Source organism: Entelurus aequoreus, linkage group LG24 (assembly GCF_033978785.1).
Source record: "Entelurus aequoreus isolate RoL-2023_Sb linkage group LG24, RoL_Eaeq_v1.1, whole genome shotgun sequence".
In the NCBI taxonomy this organism is placed as follows: Eukaryota; Metazoa; Chordata; class Actinopteri; order Syngnathiformes; family Syngnathidae; genus Entelurus; species Entelurus aequoreus.
Genome location: NC_084754.1, coordinates 8,405,876 through 8,427,354, shown reverse-complemented (window position 1 = coordinate 8,427,354; position 21,479 = coordinate 8,405,876). Strand labels below are relative to the sequence as shown.

General features: G+C 40.0%; 1 protein-coding gene across 2 annotated transcripts in view; it reads right to left on the bottom strand.

Moving 5' to 3' along the window:
- The window catches only part of cdh13 (cadherin 13, H-cadherin (heart)), a 909,098-nt gene that overhangs the window by 335,399 nt on the left and 552,220 nt on the right, over nucleotides 1-21,479 (bottom strand). For both annotated transcript variants that reach the window (XM_062035861.1, XM_062035860.1), the window contains one exon: nucleotides 18,724-18,902. In XM_062035861.1, coding sequence (XP_061891845.1) covers nucleotides 18,724-18,902 — 179 coding nt within the window. The remainder of the gene's footprint in view (nucleotides 1-18,723; nucleotides 18,903-21,479) is intronic.

Here is a 21,479-nt window from a genome sequence, read left to right as displayed (position 1 = left end):
GCCCCTTCCTCTTCCAACATGAAAGCGCACCAGTGCGCAAAGCAAAGTCCATAAAGACATGGATGACAGAGTCTGGTGTGGATGAACTTGACTGGCCTGCACAGCGTCCTGACCTGAACGTATGAACCATTAATTAGTTGCTTATTGAGTTGGGGTTAGGGTAAAGGGTTAGGGTTAGGGAAGACTTTGTTAATGGCTTACTGGTTGTATAAGGCCATGCAGAATAAGGCATTCATAAGTATTTGATAAGTGCTTAATAAGTACTTAATAATGACTAATTAACAGCCAATATGTTACCAATTTGCATGTTAATAAGCAACTAATTAATGTGAAGTGAAGTGAAGTGAATTACATTTATATAGCGCTTTTTCTCAAGTGACTCAAAGCGCTTTACATAGTGAAACCCAATATCTAAGTTACATTCAAACCAGTGTGGGTGGCACTGGGAGCAGGTGGGTAAAGTGTCTTGCCCAAGGACACAACGGCAGTGACTAGGATGGCGGAAGCGGGGATCGAACCTGCAACCCTCAAGTTGCTGGCACGGCCGCTCTACCAACCGAGCTATACCGCCCCAATGGTTCATATGTTCCCCATACTAAAGTGTTACCAACGTTTCAATCGAGAGGTATTAATTAGTATAATAATTACTCTCTTATCATTTGGGTAATTAATCTTTCATTCAAACAACCCTTTTGATGTTGTTTACTGGAGTCATCTTGCAGTTTACACGTATCTCGTATGTATGACTGCCATCTACTGGTCACACTTATCATTACACTATGTGCCAAATAAAATTGCTTCGAGGTCGGTAAGCACAACCAGAGTTATGCCGTACATTTTAAGGCACACTGTCGATTTTTGAGAATCTGAAATAATTTTAAGTGGGCCTTATAGCCGGAAAAATGACGGTACTGTGAAACAGTTAAGTTAAATAGCAAAGCGTAATGGTCTTGACTTTTTAACACCGTATTACAGGAGAACTTGGTTCTACACTGTGTCAGTGATCGTATTAAATCATATGCAATGATTTAGCAGGAAGGTTGAACATAAGAACATACCTCAAACACACACGTGCACACACACGTGCACACACACGTTCTGGCCGGTTACACGATGGACGGCCGGAACAAGTGGCGCGTCCTTTGTCTCAGTGTTTTGGACGTGGAAGACGTGGAAGATGTGATTATTTACGCATCCATGGTGGTGGGCATGTTTTGCCTAGGCGGTGGTCTTTTCCTGGTGTACCGCAGGCTGAGAAAGATGGGGTTCGGACTTCGCAATCAGAAAAACAGTCTGATTATCGCGGAGACCAAGGATGAAATGTTGCCTTACTGCGTGCGGAATTCAAAAAGTCTGCTGGAGCAAAAGCTATGGAGGATGAAGAGGAAGACGAATAATAATGAATGTCATTTCTTATTGTTCCGCAGAAGATTCACTTCCTCTCACGGAAATGTACAGTGGATTCCACAGGGGCCACTTTCGGTCTGTGCGGGATTATCTGGACACTCAAACCTCAAAACTCCAAATGGATTATAATAAATGAAATAAAATGGTTATACTTGTGTTGCGCTTTTCTACCTTGAAAGCAGTCAAAGCGCTTTGACACTTTTTCCACATTCACACACACCTTCACACACTGATGGCGGGAGCTGCCATGCAAGGCGCTATCCACGACCCATCGGGAACAAGGGGGAAGTGTCTTACTCAAGGACACAACGGACATGACTAGGTTGGTAGAAGCTGGGGATTGAACCAGGAACCCTCAGGCTGCTGGCACGGCCACTCTCCCAATAATAATATAATATAATCAGACTTAAACTGGGCCATCACGTGGACATAAATGACGACATGGAACAATTGCTTCATGAATCTGCACAAAATAACACAAGAATAAAAAAAATAAAAAAATAAAAATCAATGAATCAAGCAAAAATATATCCATATTAGTGTACGTATACCGGCTTGTCATTATCATCCATTATCATTATACTTGTTCTGAAATTGTCATGTATCCATCAAATCTGCTGTTGAAACTTGGACTTAATCAGTGTTTTTCAACCACTGTGCCACGAGATACAGTCTGGTGTGCCGTGGAAGATGATCTAATTTCACCTACTTGGGTTAAAAATATTTTTTTGCAAACCAGTAATTATAGTCTGCAAATTATGTGTTGTTGTTGAGTGTCGGTGCTGTCTAGAGCTCGACAGAGTAACCGTGTAATACTCTTCCATATCAGTAGGTGGCAGCCGGTAGCTACCGTATTTTTCGGACTATAAGTCACAGTTTTTTTTCATAGTTTGGCTAGGGGTGCGACTTATACTCAGGAGCGACTTATGTGTGAAATTATTAACACATTAGCGTAAAATATAAAATAATATTATTTAGCTCATTCACGTAAGAGACTAGACGTATAAGATTTCATGGGATTTAGCGATTAGGAGTGACAGATTGTTTGGTAAACGTATAGAATGTTTTATATGTTATAGTTATTTGAATGGCTCTTACCATAATATGTTACGTTAACATACCAGGCACGTTCTCAGTTGGTTATTTATGCGTCATATAACGTACACTTATTCAGCCTGTTGTTCACTATTCTTTATTTATTTTAAATTGCCTTTCAAATGTCTATTCTTGGTGTTGGCTTTTATCAAATACATTTCCCCAAAAAATGTGACTTATACTCCAGTGTGACTTATATATGTTTTTTTCCTTCTTTACTATGCATTTTCGGCAGGTGCGACTTATACTCCGAAAAATACGGTAATTGCTTTGTAGATGTCGGAAACAGGGGAAGGCAGCGTTAAAAAAAAAAAAGTTTGGCAAATTTATTCTCTGCATTTGACCCATCACCCTTGATCACCCCCTGGGATGTGAGGAGAGCAGTGAGCAGCTGCGGTGGCCGCGCCCGGGAATAATTTTTTGGTGATTTAACCCCAAATTCCAACCCTTGATGCTGAGTGTGCAGGTCAAAAGGTATCTAATGTTTAAACCAAAAATAAACAAAAGGCATTGAAGCTTAGGGAAGGCTATGTAGAACAAAACTAAAACTAAACTGGCTACAAGGTAAACAAAAACATAATGCTGGACGACAGCAAAGACTTACTGTGGAGCAAAGATGGCGTCCACAAAGTACATCCGAACATGACATGACAATCAACAACGTCCCCACAAAGAAGGATAAACACAACTGAAGTATTCTTGATTGCTAAAACAAAGTAGATACGGGAAATATCGCTCAAAGGAAGACATGAAACTGCTACAGGAATATACCAAAAAAAGACAAAAAGCCACCAAAATAGGAGCGCAAGACAAGAACTGAAACACTACACAGGAAAACAGCAAAAAACTCCAAATAAGTCACAGCATGATGTGACAGGTGTGACAGTACACCTACTTTGAGACAAGAGCTATATTGATGCATGCTTGGTTATGGTTTAAAGCAGGGGTCTCAAACATGCGGCCCGCAAGCCAATTGCGGCCCGCAAGACGTTATTGTGCGGCCCGCACCTTAATATGAACGTTTAATGTTAGTGCGGCCCGCAAATTTTATATGAATGGCGCTTGACAGCGCTGTGTGCGGAGCTGAAGCATTCTTGCCAACCCTCCCAATTTTCACCCGTCAACATTACAGAGGACAACAACATTGAGGGCACAAGGTTTAACGTCCACTTTTTCTCCGTACAACCAATGTGCCTGCACAGACACATGTTGTATGCAGCTTCAACAGACACACGTGAGTGACTGCAATGCATACTTAGTCAACAGCCACACATGTTACACTGAGGGTGGCCGTATAAAAAAAAAACTTTATCAATGTTACAAATATGCGCCACAATGTGAACCCACACCAAACAAGAATGACAAACACATTTTGGGAGAACATCCTCACCGTAACACAACATAAACACAACAGAACAAATACCCAGAATTCCTTGTAGCCCTAACTCTTCCGAGCTACAAGGCATCTACCAATCATGGTGTGGTATATGGCTCTCGAGGGCCGAACATTGACGTCACTTGCGTGATGCAAGCAGAGAAACATTTTGCTGCTTTTCCACGAGACCCGCACGGCGCTCTTCCTCCCTCTCTCCCTCCCTCCCTCCCTCCCTCACTGTAAACTCCACAGCGAGCCCCCCAACCCCGCTCCCTCCCGTTGGCTCCAGAAAGAGACGATTTGTGTTATTTGGGTCCAAAATAGCCCTGCGTTAGTGGAAAATCGGCAAATGAGTGAAAGCGAGAGAAACGTTGCCATGGAGACGAGGGTTGTCTTATGTGCCTGGCTGCGTCACACGGCGACACCTGTCCGTCAGTAATAAAGTCCCCGATAACCTGGACCAATTCAAACCGTTATTTGTTTTTTTTATTGTTTAATTTGCATTGCCTCACACGATGAACACTACATATATTTTTATATGACGCCATACAACACTCCGGGAGCCGTCACTTTTTCCCGGTACTTTCCGCCGACCGCCGTGTTGCTGTCGGGAGGAAAAGCGGAACGACACACGTTTGCGGAAATAACATTATTCTCCGTGCGTCGGCTAAATACAAATATATTCCACAACCCCAAACATGTCTTTTTCAAAGCGTGCAGTGAAGAGAAAGGTTAGTGATGAGCAAAGACAATTCCAGGAAAAGTGGGAGATGCAATATTTCTTTGTTGAGCACAGGGGCACCCCGACGTGTCTTATTTGCATAGAGAAAGTTGCGGTGTACAAGAAATACAATTTAAAACGTCATTACACCACTAGACATGCTGAGGAGTATGCAAAATACCAGGGAGATGAGAGAGTGAACCGGGTTGCACATTATGTGTACGTGTATACATTGTTGATGACTGGAGACATCAAATTATTATTGTTAGAATAGAATAGAAAGTACTTTGTTGATCCCTGGGGGAAATTCAGCACCAGAGTTCACTCACAAGAGACAAGAATAACAATAAATAATAATATATATATATATAATATATAAATAATATAAATATATTCTACATATACTCTACATTTAAGTGCAGTCAAGGAACATATGCATTATACAGTCTGATGGCTGTCGGTATGAAGGACCTCCTGTGTCGTTCCGTGTTGCATTTTGGGAGTCTGAGCCTTCCACTGAACGTGCTCATTCTACCCGCAAGGTCCGAGTGTAGTGGGTGGGAGGTGTTGTCCATAATGGCTAGGAGGTTTGATAGACTTCTCCTCTCTTGTTATTACTTACACTACCGTTCAAAAGTTTGGGGTCACCCAAACAATTTTGTGGAATAGCCTTCATTTCTAAGAAGAAGAATAGACTGTCGAGTTTCAGAAGAAAGTTCTCTTTTTCTGGCCATTTTGAGCGTTTATTGGACACCACAAATGTGATGCTCCAGAAACTCAATCTGCTCAAAGGAAGGTCAGTTTTGTAGCTTCTGTAACGAGCTAAACTGTTTTCCGATGTGTGAACATGATTGCACAAGGGTTTTCTAATCATCAATTAGCCTTCTGAGCCAATGAACAAACACATTGTACCATTAGAACACTGGAGTGATAGTTTCTGGAAATGGGCCTCTATACACCTATGTAGATATTGCACCAAAAACCAGACATTTGCAGCTAGAATAGTCATTTACCACATTAGCAATGTATAGAGTGTACTTCTTTAAAGTTAAGACTAGTTTAAAGTTATCTTCATTGAAAAATAAGGACATTTTAATGTGACCCCAAACTTTTGAACAGTAGTGTATGACTGATTTATTTACTTAATTTTCATTTTGTTCATTAATATTTTGATTGTATTTTGTGTTGAAAATAAAAATAAAGACATTTAAAAAAAACATTTTTAAGAATTTTTTTCTTGCGGCTCAGCCTCACCCAGACTCTGCATCCAGTGGCCCCAAGGCAAATTGAGTTTGAGACCCCTGGTTTAAAGTCATATCCAACAATTGCGACAACGACTTTTTACTGTCAACTGAGTTTCGTTTTCTAATGATTTCTGCTGGTGGTGTGCCTCCGGATTTTTTTCAAGGCAAAAACAGTGCTTTGGCTCAAAAAAGGTTGAAAAACACTGGACTATATAACCAAAATATATCACCAACATATAAGTTATTTGTAAATTAGGGGCGGGACATGGATAAGCATTCTTGCTTTTCCCCCGTATCCCATAAATACATTCATTCAAACACACACATTCAGAAAGACTCCGTCTCGCACATTATTGCCAGACGTTTTATCTCTATGTAATTCACCTTTGTCGAACACGGAAGCAGATGGAGGGCTCAGGCCGATTCCATCGATTGGCTTTCCTTGGTAGTGACAGCCCCCAGATGGGCCACAGAGCATTAGAGTCAGAAAGTCACACAGCCATTACCAGTCTGTCCTCTCTGGTTACAGCTCGCCTGCACACGTACACTCCACCCACTGAAATCCATTAGAGTGATCGATGCCCGTGCACGTGTGCGCGCCCATCGCTACAACTTAGTGTAACTTCTCAAATGCATTCAGCATGAACATGGCGCTGATAAAAGTTCGCCCTCTCCCTTCACACGTCCTATTTTTGCATGAAAGTAAAGATCACAGAGTGGACCCGCGCTTATTGCAATTTACTGTGCAAAGCTCACGGCTAATGAATCCCATTAGCATGTTAATGAGATCGACGTATTCAAAAGGAACTTTTCTATTCTGTAGACTAAAGAGAAAATGACGTCGCCCGTTGCCGGCGAGGCTTCATCTTTCAGTTCTCTTTTTGACTTTAATGATTTCCATCTCCGCTATTCCTCTTTAGTCTCTCTGTGGCAAAAAAAAAAAAAAAAAAAAAAAAAAAAAGCAGAGGAAAAAAGCAGGATTAGTTGCAATTATACTCCATTACCATGTTTTCTTCCAAAAGATAATTTGGACATTTGAAATTTCAGTTAATCACTCCACTTTTCTTGATACAGTGTTTAGTCCCAGACAGGTGATACATGCATGTTTATGATGTTCACTGCAGCAAGTAAGAATATTAACAATAATTCATCAATATTATATAGCGTTTTTCAACAGAACAAACACAAAAAAGTTAAAAGAGATTAAAAGCGTGTTTGAAGAGGTGAGTTTTTAACTTTTTATTTTTTTGAATGCTGGTTGTGAACCAAAGGCGAGAGTTACAGACACTGGCTATTTTGCGTTTAACCCTTGTGCAACTCTCAGGACAAAAACAGGCATTACATGTCTCCCTTATATGATATGATTGTTCAGTTTTAAGGTTAGCGGCCTGACATTGCGCCAGTGAGGTTTTTTTTTTCCTTTTTAAATTACCGTATTTTCCGCACCATAGGGCGCACCCAATCATAAGGCACACTGACGATGAATGGGCTATTTTCGATCTTTTTTCATACATACGGCGCACTGGATTATAGGGCACATTAAATGAGTCATATTATTTTATTTTTTTTCTAAATGTAAAACACTTCCTTGTGGACTACATAACATGTAATGGTGGTTCTTCGGTCAAAATGTTGCATGGAATATGTTTTACGGATCATCTTCAAGCCGCTTTCTGACAGTCGCTTCAGGATGTGCCATTTTGTGGGCGGTCTTATTTACGTGGCTCACCTTCGACAGTGTCTTCTCTCCCCGTCATCTTTGTTGTAGCGGTGTTGCGTGCAAGGACGGGAGTGGAAGAAGTGTCAAAAGATGGAGCTAACTGTTTTAACGACATTCAGACTTTACTTCAATCAATAACAGCATCATCTCCTCATCCGTAAACAACAATAATGAATAATGTAAACTCACTACGCCGGTATGTTTTAGCGCTTTAATGGCGAGTTTACTAACAGATATGAGTTAGAACTTTACACTACTTTATATTAGAAATGGCAACAGCGGAGGATGAATGTCCCATAACAAGAACATAGAGAAAAAGAAGAAGCTTATCGGCTACAAAGCCGGACGCGCATAATTTTTCAGGACTTATGCAGATCCCAAATCCAGATCAGCAGGTACCAGAAGGTGAGAAAAGTTGTGTTTGCATAATATTGCCAGATAACATGTCTTACATTATACACACACCATAATAACACTTGCATGCTGAAGCACAGTACAATCCATCAAGCGGTGCAGCTTCATAGCTTACCAACCAAAGTCGTACTAAAAAAAATGTTATAGATTTTTGAGCGCCGTGTTTAATTTTCTATATTTTCAATGGGACATATGCAATGTTGGACGGCATAATCCTGGTTGTGCTTAATGACCTAGAAGCAATTTTATTTGGTACATGGTGTAATGATAAGTGTGACCAGTAGATGGCAGTCATACATACGAGCTACGTGTAAACTGCAAGATGACGCCAGTAAACAACATCAAAAGGGTTGTTTGAATGAAAGATGAATTACCCAAATGAGTAATTATTAGGGCTGTGAATCTTTGGGTGTCCCACGATTCGATTCAATATCGATTCTTGGGGTCACGATTCGATTCAAAATATAATTTTTTTCAATTCAACACGATTCTCGAATAAAAAACTATTTTTTTCCCGATTCAAAAGGATTCAATATGATGGCAGTAAACACCAAAACTTTAAATGTTCCATTGACAATATAAAACAATACACATTACTCAAAAATCTAACAAAATGTTTTTAGTACGACTTTGGTAAGCTATGAAGCCGCACCGCTTGATGGATTGTCGGCGCATTAAACATACGAGTATTATTATGGTGTGTGTATAAGGACCGCAAAATGGCACCTATTAGCAGACATTTCTTGACATTTTGTTTCGAAATATTATGCAAAAACAACTTTTCTTACCTTCTGGTACCTGCTGATGTGTATTTGCGATCTGCATAAGTCCTGATAATGTGCGCTCTTCCGCAATTGTAGTCCGTGCAGACGTGGTAGTCATAAGCTTCTTCTTTTTCTCTACCTCCTTATGTGGCATTCATCTTCCGCTGTCGCCATTTCTAATAAGAAATAGCGTAAAGTTCTTACTTATATCTGTCAGTAGACTAAACTGTAGTGGGTTTACATAATTCACCCACGGAACTTTCGTCATTAGAGGTTCCGGTCGGACGTTTTTTCATGGGACACATTTCCGGCGTTGATGTTGCATTATTGAGCCACGGATGAGGAGATGCTGCTCCGTTATTGATTGAAGTAAAGTCTGAATGTCATTAAAACAGTTAGCTCCATCTTTTGACACTTCTTCCACTCCCGTCCTTGCACGCTACACCGCTACAACAAAGATGACGGGGAGATGACGCTGTCGAAGGTGAGCCACGTAAATAAGACCGCCCACAAAACGGCGCATCCTGAAGAGACTGTCAGAAAGCGGCTTGAAGATGATCTGTAAAACATAATCTACGCAACATTTTGACCAAAGAACCACCATTACATGTTATGTAGACCACAAGATAGTGTTTTAAATTTAGAAAAAAATCATAATACAACTCCTTTAATGTGCCTTATAATCTGGTGCACCTTTTGTATGAAAAAAGACCTGAATAGACCCACTCATCGGCAGTGCGCCTTTTAATCCGGTGCGCCCTATGGTCCGAAAAATACGGTACTTTTACATTTTGCTCTTTGCTGTATGTAAAATGTGCACTGAAACCGTATCATTTCTCTAAAGTGGGACACATTAAAGTATCATGTCCATATTCAGTGGTCCCCAACCACCGGGCCACGGACCGGTACCGGGCCGCGCAAGAAATAAAAAAAAATAAAAAAATATTTTTATTTTTTTAAATAAAATCAACATAAAAAACACAATAATAATAATAATAATAATACCTGGGATGTATATAGCGCTTTTCTAAGTACCCAAAGTCATACTTGCCAACCCTCCTGTTTTTACCGGGAGACTCCCGGTATTCAGCGCCTGTCCCGATAACCTCCCGGCAGAAATGTTCTCCCGACAAACTCCCGGTATTCAGCCGGAGCTGGAGGGGGCGTGGCCTCCAGCGGACCCGAGTGGGGACAGCCTGTTCTCACGTCCGCTTTCCCACAATATAAACAGCTTGCCTGCCCAATGACGTCATAACTGTAGAATGATCGAGGACGAGTTCTTGGTTTCTTATGTGGGTTTATTGTTAGGCAGTTTCATTAACGTCCTCCCAGCGCGGTAACAACACACAACAACAGCAGTCACGTTTAGTCTACCGTAAAGCAGTTCGTCTGCCGTAAACAGCAATGTTGTGACACTCTTAAACAGGACAATACTGCCATCTACTGGATAGCCTCCAGAACACTGAAATTCAAGTATTTATTTTATTTATATGTGTAATAAAATAAATATATATATATATATATATATATATATATATATATATATATATATATATATATATATATATATATATATATATATATATATATATATATATATATAAAGTACTTGAGTTGGTGAATTCTAGCTTAAATATATTCCCCTCTTAACCACATCCCCCCACCCCCTGGTATCGGAGGTCTCAAGGTTGGCAAGTATGCCCAAAGTCGCTTTATATGTAGAACCCATCATTCATTCACACCTGGTGGTGGTAAGCTACTTTCATAGCCACAGCTGCCCTGGGGTAGACTGACGGAAGCGTGGCTGCAATTTGCGCCAACGGCCCCTCCGACCACCACCTATCATTCATCATTCAATTCACCGGTGTGAGTGGCATCGGGGGCAAGGGTGAAGTGTCCCGCCCAAGAACACAACGGCAGCGATTTTTTATTTTTTTTTGGATGGTAAAAGGCGGGGAGCGAACCTGCAACCCTCAGGTTTCAGCACGGTTGCTCTACCCACTACGCCATGCCGCCCCACAATATATATCAATATAGATCAGGGGTGCTCATTACGTCGATCGCGATCTACCGGTCGATCGCGGAGGTTGTGTCAGTCGTTCGCCAGCCAGGCATTAAAAAAATAGTCCTAAAAATGAGCGATCATAAATCTTCACTATGACGTTACTTTCGTCATTTGATTGACATTCACGGCACCCGAGGGTCTTCTGAGATGACGCTGGCTGCTGCCAGCTCATTATTAAGAAAAAATTACAGACAGGAAGGCGAGAAACACTTTTTATTTCAACAGACTCTCGCGCCGTACCTGTCGTCAAAACTCCAAAGACCGACTGCACAGTTCCTGCCTTCACAATAAAAGCTCTGCTTCATCCTGCCTGCGCTAAGAGTCTCGGAAAGCTGCCGTGCACAAGCTAGCGAGCTACGGAGTTTGCCGCCAATGTATTTCTTGTAAAGTGTATACAAAGGAGTATGGAAGCTGGACAAATAAGATGCCAAAAACCAACCACTTTCATGTGGTATTGGACAGAAAGGAGGACTTTTTTTCTCCTCCATTTGAAAATGCGGACGTTATCAGCACCACTGTCTGATTACTATCAAAGCAAGTCATCAGAATCAGGTAATACACCAACTTATATTCTTGTCTTCATGAAAGAAAGGAATCTATATGTGTTAAACATGCATGTATTATCATTAAACACCTTTAACTTGTTAACAATATTAACTATATGTGTTAAACATGCTTGTATTATCTTTAAATACCTTTAACTTGTTAATAATATTAACTATATGTGTTAAACATGCTTGTATTATCATTAAACACCTTTAACTTGTTAACAATATTAAGTATATGTGTTAAACATGCTTGCATTATCTTCAAACACCTTTAACATGTTAACAATATCAACTATATGAATTAAACATTCTTGTATTATCATTAAACACCTTTAATTTATTAACAATATTAAGTATATGTGTTAAACATGCTTGTATTATCTTTAAATACCTTTAACTTGTTAATAATATTAACTATACGTGTTAAACATGCTTGTATTATCATTAAACACCTTTAACTTGTTAACAATATTAACTATATGTGTTAAACATGCTTGCATTATCATTAAACACCTTTAACTTGTTAACAAAACATATATTTAATAAATAAGTAAATATAAATTATATATATGAATGAGGTAGATCCCCACGACTTGATCAATTGAAAAGTAGCTCGCCTGCAGAAAAAGTGTGAGCACCCCTGATATAGATCAATACAGTCTGCAGGGGTACGTAAGCAAACATGATTGTATTTCTATATGAAAAAATAAAATAAAACAAATAAAAATCCCCCACCCCACTCCCCCCCTGGTCCGTGGGACACATTTTCAAGCGTTGACCGGTCCCCAGCTACAAAAAGGTTGGGGACCACTGCATATTGTAGAGCCAATATATATTTTAAGAAAAGGGAGAAGGAGACCAGCATCAATGTAGTTGGCAAGCATGTTGATGTTTCCTGAAACCCTTTAAGGATTGAGCAGTTTCTATGGCGACAGTCCACCCTCGCAAGAAAAAAGGCACCAACTCTCCACTTTTCAGCCTTGGAATAGTCTCTTCTCGTCATCAAATGAGTTGTCACCAATTACAGGCTGCCATCATCCAACATGGTCACGTTTCCGAATAATGTGAGGTGTGGGGGGGGGGGGGGACGGCACGGCAAATGTAAAATGAGAGGAAAAACGTTAGACCTAAGGAATACATCTTGATATCAAGGCGAGATTTCATGCTTCATAGAAGGCACTAGAGAGAGAAGCCAAACTGATTTCAACGTGACAACATTGATTCGCCAATTTCCCTTGGATTACTTTCTGCTTCACCCCACAGTCCAGCATGCGGGGGCTCCGTCGGAATTACCTTGTAGGAATTCAGAAGGGCAACAGTTTATCCCGCTTGTTCGTGTTATTCTGGAAATGTCTCTCTCGGATACATATGCTGTGCATCCTGTCCACATGGAGTGTGGATGCCAGATGCTAGCCTTTATAAGGAGTGCACTGAAGAGATTCGGCGGAAATCTCTCTAGACCTGAATTAAGGACAGTTGGAAACTTTCGTATTTCCATCTGGCTCTGCTGAGAGACTGAACTATTGAGGGCATCTGTGCTGTGGTTCCACCGTGTCGTATAGCCCCTGAGAAAAGGCCAATGCACGGCTGAGACTAACAAGAGAAAGGATATCAAAAAAGAGGATATAAACCTAGCAGCTTTTTTATGAAAAATAAATAAATAAAAAAAATCACTGCTTCTGCTATGATTGGTTTGAAATGTTTTATGAAAATGGTCTATGCACTAATTGAATGCACTGTTCTGCCACTTTTCCAGTTGATAGCAGTTAAAGGCCTACTGAAATTATTTTTTTTAATTCAAACGGAGATAGCAGGTCAATTCTATGTGTCATACATGATCATTTCGCGATATTGCCATATTTTTGCTGAAAGGATTTAGTAGAGAACATCGACGATAAAGTTCGCAACTTTTGGTCGCTGATAAAAAAAAAGCCTTGCCTGTACCCGAAGTAGCGTGACGTCGCAGGTTGAAGGGCTCCTCACATTTCCCCATTGTTTACACCAGCAGCGAGAGCGATTCGGACCGAGAAAGCGACGATTACCCCATTAATTTGAGCGAGGATGAAATATTTGTGGATGAGGAACGTGAGAGTGAAGGACTAAAGTGCAGTGCAGGACTTATCTTTTTTCGCTCTGACCGTAACTCCACACTTTCTCCTTTTTCTATTGTGGATCACGGATTTGTATTTTAAACCACCTCGGATACTATATCCTCTTGAAAATGAGAGTCGAGAACGCAAAATGGACATTCACAGTGACTTTTATCTCCACGACAATACATCGGTGAAGCACTTTAGCTACGGAGCTAACGGGATAGCATCGTGCTTAAATGCAGATAGAAAAAAAAGAAATAAGCCCCTGACTGGAAGGATAGACAGAAGATCAACAATACTACTATCAGGAGACACCGAACCAAACACTGGACCTGTACCACACGGTTAATGCTGTGCCGCCGGTCAAAATCTAGTAATGCTGTTGCTAACAACGCCATTGAAGCTAACTTAGCTACGGGACCTCGTCAGAGCTATGATAAAAACATTAGCGCTCCACCTACGCCAGCCCTCATCTGCTCATCAACACCCGTGCTCACCTGCGTTCCAGCGATCGATGGTGCGACGAAGGACTTCACCCGATCATCGATGCGGTCGGCGGCTTGCATCGGAGAGCGCGTCTACTATCCAACTCAAAGTCCTCCTGGTTGTGTTGCTGTAGCCAGCCGCTAATACACCGATCCCACCTACAACTTTCTTCTTTGCAGTCTCCATTGTTCATTAAACAAATTGCAAAAGATTCACCAACACAGATGTCCAGAATACTGTGGAATTTGGCGATGAAAACAGAGCTGTTTGTATTATGATACAATGTGTCCGAATACTTCCGCTTCAACCATCGACGTCACGCGCAAACGTCATCATACATAGACGTTTTCAAGCAGAAGTTTCCCGGGAAATTTAAAATTGCACTTTATAAGTTGCAATGTTAAGATTTCATCATTGATATATAAACTATCAGACTGCGTGGTCGGTAGTAGTGAGTTTCAGTAGGCCTTTAAACTCCAATAATGACGCACTAAACTAACAGTACCATTCAGACTGGTCTGTATTTCTTGAATTCCAAATAAGACAATTTCATATTTAAGGGTTAGTTGAAAAAAACAACATCATTTTATATTACTTTTATGAAGGAAAACAAGGTGCCCTAAACCTAAGGTTGGGATAAAAAAAAAAAGATGATTATTTGTTCATATTACTACGTACAAAAAACTAAAGCAACTAGAGATTAGCACGTTTTTTAACATTTTGAATAAAAAATCCCAAAGCAAATTAAATAAGATTAACATAGAACATGTGATGATCCTTTGCCTGGATCATGTTTTGTTTTAGTTTAAAGACTCCCTTAGTTCTGTTTCAGCACCCTTAAGTTTGTGTTTTCTTGGTTGCCATGGGTGCTAATTATTTTCACCTGCCTCTGCTTGGAATTGGGGGTTAAATCACCAAAATTATTCCCGGGCGCGGCCACCGCTGCTGCCCACTGCTCCCCTCACCTCCCAGGGGGTGATCAAGGGTGATGGGTCAAATGGCAGAGAATAATTTCGCCACCTGCTCCCGGGCACTAATCAGAGAGCTATTTATTCTTGCCCATCGCCACACTCGGTCTGGTTGTTTTGTTTACTTTACGCAACACGTTACGTTTGGTGATTTTTGCATTCGTGTGCTTGTTTTCGATGCTAAGCCTTTCCGTAGCTACCCGTGCTATCGGCACGCTTTCCTATATTTTTTGCCTGATTTATGGAAAATAAAAAAATTTTCTACCTGCACCCTACCCCTGGTGTTCCGTCTGCATCTTGGAGAAACGATCCGTGCATGAACATGCGACCCCAGCGTAACAGAACAATAGTTTATTACTTAACAGCAAAACATATGGAAAAAATACTCTAAAAATTAGGGCTGTCAAAAACGAGTTAATTCATGTGATTGATCACAAAAATATTGCATTAAATATGTATATATGCAGATTAATCACAGAAATTCTCTATATACCTTGAGTGTCCTTTAGATAAAACTGTTCAAGTTTTGAGCAAATACCATATTTTTCGGACTATAAGTCACAGATTTTTTTCATAGTTTGGCCGGGGGTGCGACTTATACTCAGGAGCGACTTGTGTGAAATTATTAACACATTACCATAAAATATCAAATAATATTATTTAGCTCATTCACGTAAGAGACTAGACGTATAAGATTTCATCGGATTTAGCGATTATGAGTGACAGATTGTTTGGTAAACGTATAGCATGTTCTATATGTTATAGTTATTTAATGACTCTTACCATAATATGTTACGTTAACATACCAGGCACGTTCGCAGTTGGTTATTTATGCCTCATATAACGTACACTTATTCAGCCTGCTGTTCACTATTCTTTATTAGGGACCGAGTCCCCTTGGGACAGAGGACCCTATTGTATTTCTTGCGTTTTATTATTATTATTCTTTATTATTATACCGCCGCCTCTTTGAGCTGTAATTTGACCCCCTTAACATGCTTCAAAACTCACCAAATTAGACACACACATCAGGACTGGCGAAAATTGCGATCTAAAAAAACAAAGAACCCCAAAACTCAAAATTGCGCTCTAGCGCCGCCTAGGAAGAAAACACAGACACAACTTCCTCTAACTCCCAGTAGGAATGTCGTAGAGACATGAAACAAAAACCTCTGTGTAGGTCTCACTTAGATCTATATTTCATACACTGACAACCCCCAGCAAAAAACAGAAAGTTTGCAATTCCCCCTTCAAAATAAAAGTTGAGTAAAAACAATCACCTTTTTTCAAACATTATCTCCTCTGAGCCCGTTTGTCGTGTCCGTGTCGGCTTCAAATTAGCACAGGAGAGAGATTGAACCCTTCTGATTAAAAGTTGATGAAAGAGTTTTAATTACTGCTCCGGTTTGGATTTTATGAGCCCTCAAAGTCAGTCCCGTCCATCGCTGCTTGCAGCTTTAATTTAACCAAGTCTATTCTTGGTGTTGGGTTTTATCAAATACATTTCCCCCCAAAAATACGACTTATACTCCAGTGCGACTTATACATGTTTTTTTCGTTCTTCTTTATCATGCATTGTCGGCCGGTGCGATTTATACTCCGGAGCAACATATACTCCGAAAAATACGGTAGACAAATGCATTTATTAAAACATTTGAAAACATGTTCCCGGGTGACATTCTGACAATACAAATGTATTGTCAGAATGTCAGACTTATCATTACACCATGTACCAAATAAAACTGATTTGAGGTCGGTAAGCAAAACCAGAATTATTCCGTACAAAAGTCGAGTTTTGAGAGAAAAAAAAGATTTTAAGTGCGCCATATAGTTCGGAAATTCACATGGAGGGGGAATAGAAGGGTCTTGGCAGAGCAACATTGTAATGTTTCAAAAGGTATTGTTGGAATTATTAAGTATTGTGTAGTATATAAAACACGTATTTACATTGCATCTGTTGGGTAGGTACTTTCAATAACAACGTGAGTCTGAAGTCTTAACTTCAAGTGGCGACCTGCAAATGGAGGACGGCTGTGTAAATATGACCAATGATTATGCTCATGACCATACTAATGATACTTGGTAAAATGGACAATCCCATTGGCCTTTTTTCTCAGTAAAGGGAGAAACGTTTTATACACTGCAGCTTTTAAAAAAACCCACAAAGAAACATAAAGACAAACAGTATGCCCTTGATCTTTAAGTATCTCAGCCACTTTATAAAACCAGCACTGACAAATCACCGCATTGACTACATCTGGTTTCACTGCCTTCGAATCAATTACGCCTCCATTAAGCAGCGTCCTGTAGCTAAGCGGAAGAAGCTCATTGGTGCAGTTAGCATGGATGCAGCAGTTCCGGATGGAAGGTTTTCAACTGAGCTTGTTGGACACTAGCAGAGCAGGCGGATGAATGTGTATCACTCCAATTAAACAGTGCGCTAAGTGTCTGACAACAGCTAATATTCCTGTTCCACCAGCGGATCTAATCGATGTTCTGACATTCGTCACCGCGCTAAAAAGCAATCATCTCACTGTCTCGCTTTGGTTAGAGGAGGGCACGGTATGAAACCCATTTTGCACTGGCGCATGCTTGCTGGAATATAGCAACGCTGAGACTGTTCAGTATCAGGTTCAGCCCTCAAAAGCAAAGCAAAAACATGACATATGTATGCCCGATCCAAGATCATATTCAGCATTGTCGTCATGATAAGCAAGAATTTAAGTAAAGGTGTTTACAAAACTCAAAACCAATTAAGTTGGCATGTTGTGTAATTTATAAATAAAAACAGAATACAATGATATGCAAATCCTTTTCAACTTATATTCAATTGAATAGACTGCAAATACAATATCTTGAATGTTGGAACTGAGAAACTTGTTTTTTTTTGGAAAATAATCATCAACTTAGCAAAAAAGTTGGCACAGGGGCATTTTTACCACTGTGTTACATGGCCTTTCCTTTTAACAACACTCAGTAAACGTTTGGGAACTTAGGAGACCAATTTTTGAAGCTTTTCAGGTGGAATTTTTTTCCCATTCTTGCTTGATGTACAGCTTAAGCTTCTGGGTGTTGTTGATAAATGGCTTCGGCTTCGCATAGTAGAGTTTTAACTTGCACTTACAGATGTAGCGACAAACTGTAGTTACTGACAGTGGTTTTCGGAAGTGTTCCTGAGCCCATGCGGTGATATCCTTTACACACTGATGTCGCTTTTTGATGCAGCACCGCCTGAGGGATCCAAGGTCACGGGCATTCAATGTTACGTGCAGTGATTTCTCCAGATTCTCTGAACCTTTTGATGATATTACAGACCGTAGATGGTGAAATCCCTAAATTCCCTTGCAATAGCTCGTTGAGAAATGTTGTTCTTAAACTGTTCGACTATTTGCTCACGCATCCGTTCAAGATCGCCCCATCCTTGTTTGTGAATGACTGCGCATTTCATGGAAGCTGCTTTTATACCCAATCATGGCACCCACCTGTTCCCAATTAGCCTGTTCACCTGTGGGATGTTCCAAATAAGTGTTGATTAGCATTCCTCAACTTTTTCAGTCTTTTTTTGCCACTTGTGGCAGCTTTTTTGAAACATGTTGCAGGCATCAAATTCCAAATGAGCTAATATTTGCAAAAAATAACAACGTTTTCCAGTTCGGACGTTAAGTATCTTGTCTTTGCAGTCTATTCAATTGAATATAGGTTGAAAAGTATTTGCAAATCATTGTATTCTGATTTATTTACCATTTACACAACGTGCCAACTTCACTGGTTTTGGGGGTTTATAAATGATGAAATACAATGCATCGTTGCCATATTGACCTACCTCTCTGTCAAGTAGAGTAGGGGAGATGACAGTAACAATGTCGCCTCTCTCTGCATCGATGTAGAACATGTTCGGGGAGGGTTTGTCCGGCGACTGTCGGAGGATGTTGTAACGCAAAGCTGCGTTATCTGTGGCGGGGTCGTCTGCATCGAACGCCATCATTGTCATCACCGTGGTTCCTGGAAGACAGTACGGTAAAGAGTTCAACTACGACATTTCAGTGAGAGAGCTAAACACATTCCTTGTAATACAGTAGTGTTACCGTTTCTGAGTAGCTCCCGAAGGGTCATATCATTCTCTACGTTTAGGATTCTTGAATGGAAATATGCAAACGGTGGATCAAATGTTGATGAAAGTGTTTCTGCGTTTAGACAGGAAGTGATACCAACAAATGGGGTATGACACGAGTGGCTTCCTGTTGTTTTTGTTTTGGCGAAAAGTGTTGGCGATTAAATAATGTGACAAAAAACATAATTTCAAGGTGCAATAAAAACATGGGATTATGTTCCTAGCATTTAAAAATTATATTCTGCAAAGGTAAAATCTAAGAGAACCGATCGGTTTCCGGTGTGACCGACATTTGCCTTATATACCGTGTACGCCAGTGGTCCCCAACCAACGGGCCGCTGCCCGGTACCGGGCCGCACAAGAAATAAAACACATTTTTGTATTTTTTTTTTTTTTTTTTAATTAAATCAACATAAAAAACACAATATATACATTATATATCGATATAGATCAATACAGTCTGCAGGGATACAGTCCGTAAGCACACATGATTGTATTTCTTTATGAAAAAAAATAAAAATAAAATAAAAATACCCCCTCCCGGTTCGTGGGACAAATTTTCAAGCGCTGAGGTTGGGGACCACTGGTGTACGCCAATCCGGAGCATCCCAAATCATGCTCATCAGGTGAGTACGCTGGTCATGTAGGGTTGTTGTTTTCACATTCCACATAGAGCCCTGCAATGTAGGGCCATATTTTTTCAATTTAAATTTTTTTATAAGATGTGTTCCTGGTGTTTCCCTCTTGTTTTCATGAGTTTTTTTTGTTTTGCTTAGTTGTATGCCTCTTGTTTCGGGGCCCTTTGGGACTGTGCCACAAGGGGTGGCACTTTGGTGACTTCTGCAGTGCTTATTTGTGGGCACCTGGGGCCGTACTTATCAAGCTTCTTAGAGTGCCATTTTACACTTAAGTCCTGAGAATTTGCGAAATTTAGTCCTACTCTCAAACTTAACAATAAAAGCTTTTTATCAACGTTCTTAAGTCTAAGAATCAATCCTACTCTCCACGATATTTAAGAGACCTTCAGAGGTGTCTTAAGTGGTTAGGAGTTGCCAGCAGGGGATGGCACTGAGGCGAGAGAGACGTGCGCGAACATTCAGGGAGCGGAACGATGTCCTGGATTTGTTTGATGACGAGCAGCTGATCAAACGGTATCGTTTAGACAGAGCGGGTATTATTTTTGTCACAGATTTAATACTTTTCGATTCCATGTTGATTTCTGCATGTGGCTGCAGTGGGCTAGTATATATAGAGCCACCCACACCAGTTTCAAATTGGTTGCCTAATTAATGAATTGGAAAGAAAATGTTATGACAGTAGCGTATGTGTGTGGCCGTGAGGTGAGTGACGTCAGTGAGTGTGTGGGCGAGAGAAGAGAAGAGAGGGAGCGGTAGCACAAGTGCCGGCGGGGACTAGTTTGTTTTGTATTATTTTGTAGTTTATTGTCAAAATATACACTCCCATTGTCCACTTAAATATTTCCAAGATATTTCTTTATTCTTAGACAACGGATTCCCTTCCGTGATTGGTCATTTCTATGGACACAGAAATGACGTCACCTAAAATTCAGTTTACGGCACATAGTAATGTCGTAATTCAGCTCTGAGTGTGACACTTAAGATTCAGTCCTACACTTCGCTGAAAGTGTGAGTAAGACGCTTGATAACTAACTTTTAAGTGCAGCTTTCAGCGAAGAATGTATTTACTCTTAAGTCAACTCTTAGCAGACTTCTTAGGAGTAATTCTGAGAAGCTTGATAAGTACGGCCCCTGAGCTGCCAGTTTGTTGTTTTTTTACCGCAAATCAACAACTGTCGATTTTTCGGTGTATTACTGTAAACGCCAAAACGGCACCACAGTTTATTACAGTAAAAAAAAGTACTGTTTTTTTTTTTTTATTTAGAGAAAAAATTCACAATTTTAGCATGAAATCTATTGCTACTTTTACATTGCACCCTTTGATGGATAACTTGATTTGAAATCATTATTATTAGTTTTTATTTCTATTTAAAAAGTGGTTTGCATGTTCGATCACATATTTATGCATACTTACTAGGGCTGGGAATCTTTGGGTGTCCCACGATTCGATTCAAAATCGATTCTTGGGGTCACGATTCGATTCAGAATTGATTTATTTTTTTTTCAATTCAACACTATTCTCGATTCAAAAACGATTATTATTTTTTTTTTTTTTTTTACATTTTAAAAAAAAAATAAAAATGTGTAATTTTTTTTTTAATGAAAACAATACACAACAATACCATAATAAAGCAGTACAATTTCAAAACAAAACCAGACCCAGCAACATTCAGAATAGCAATAAACAGAGCAATTGAGAACACACAAACATGACACGGAACAATCTAAAAGTAGTGAGACAAAAATGAATATTATCAACAACAGTATCAATATTAGTAACAATTTCAACATAGCAGTGATTAAAAATCCCTCATTGATATTATCATTACA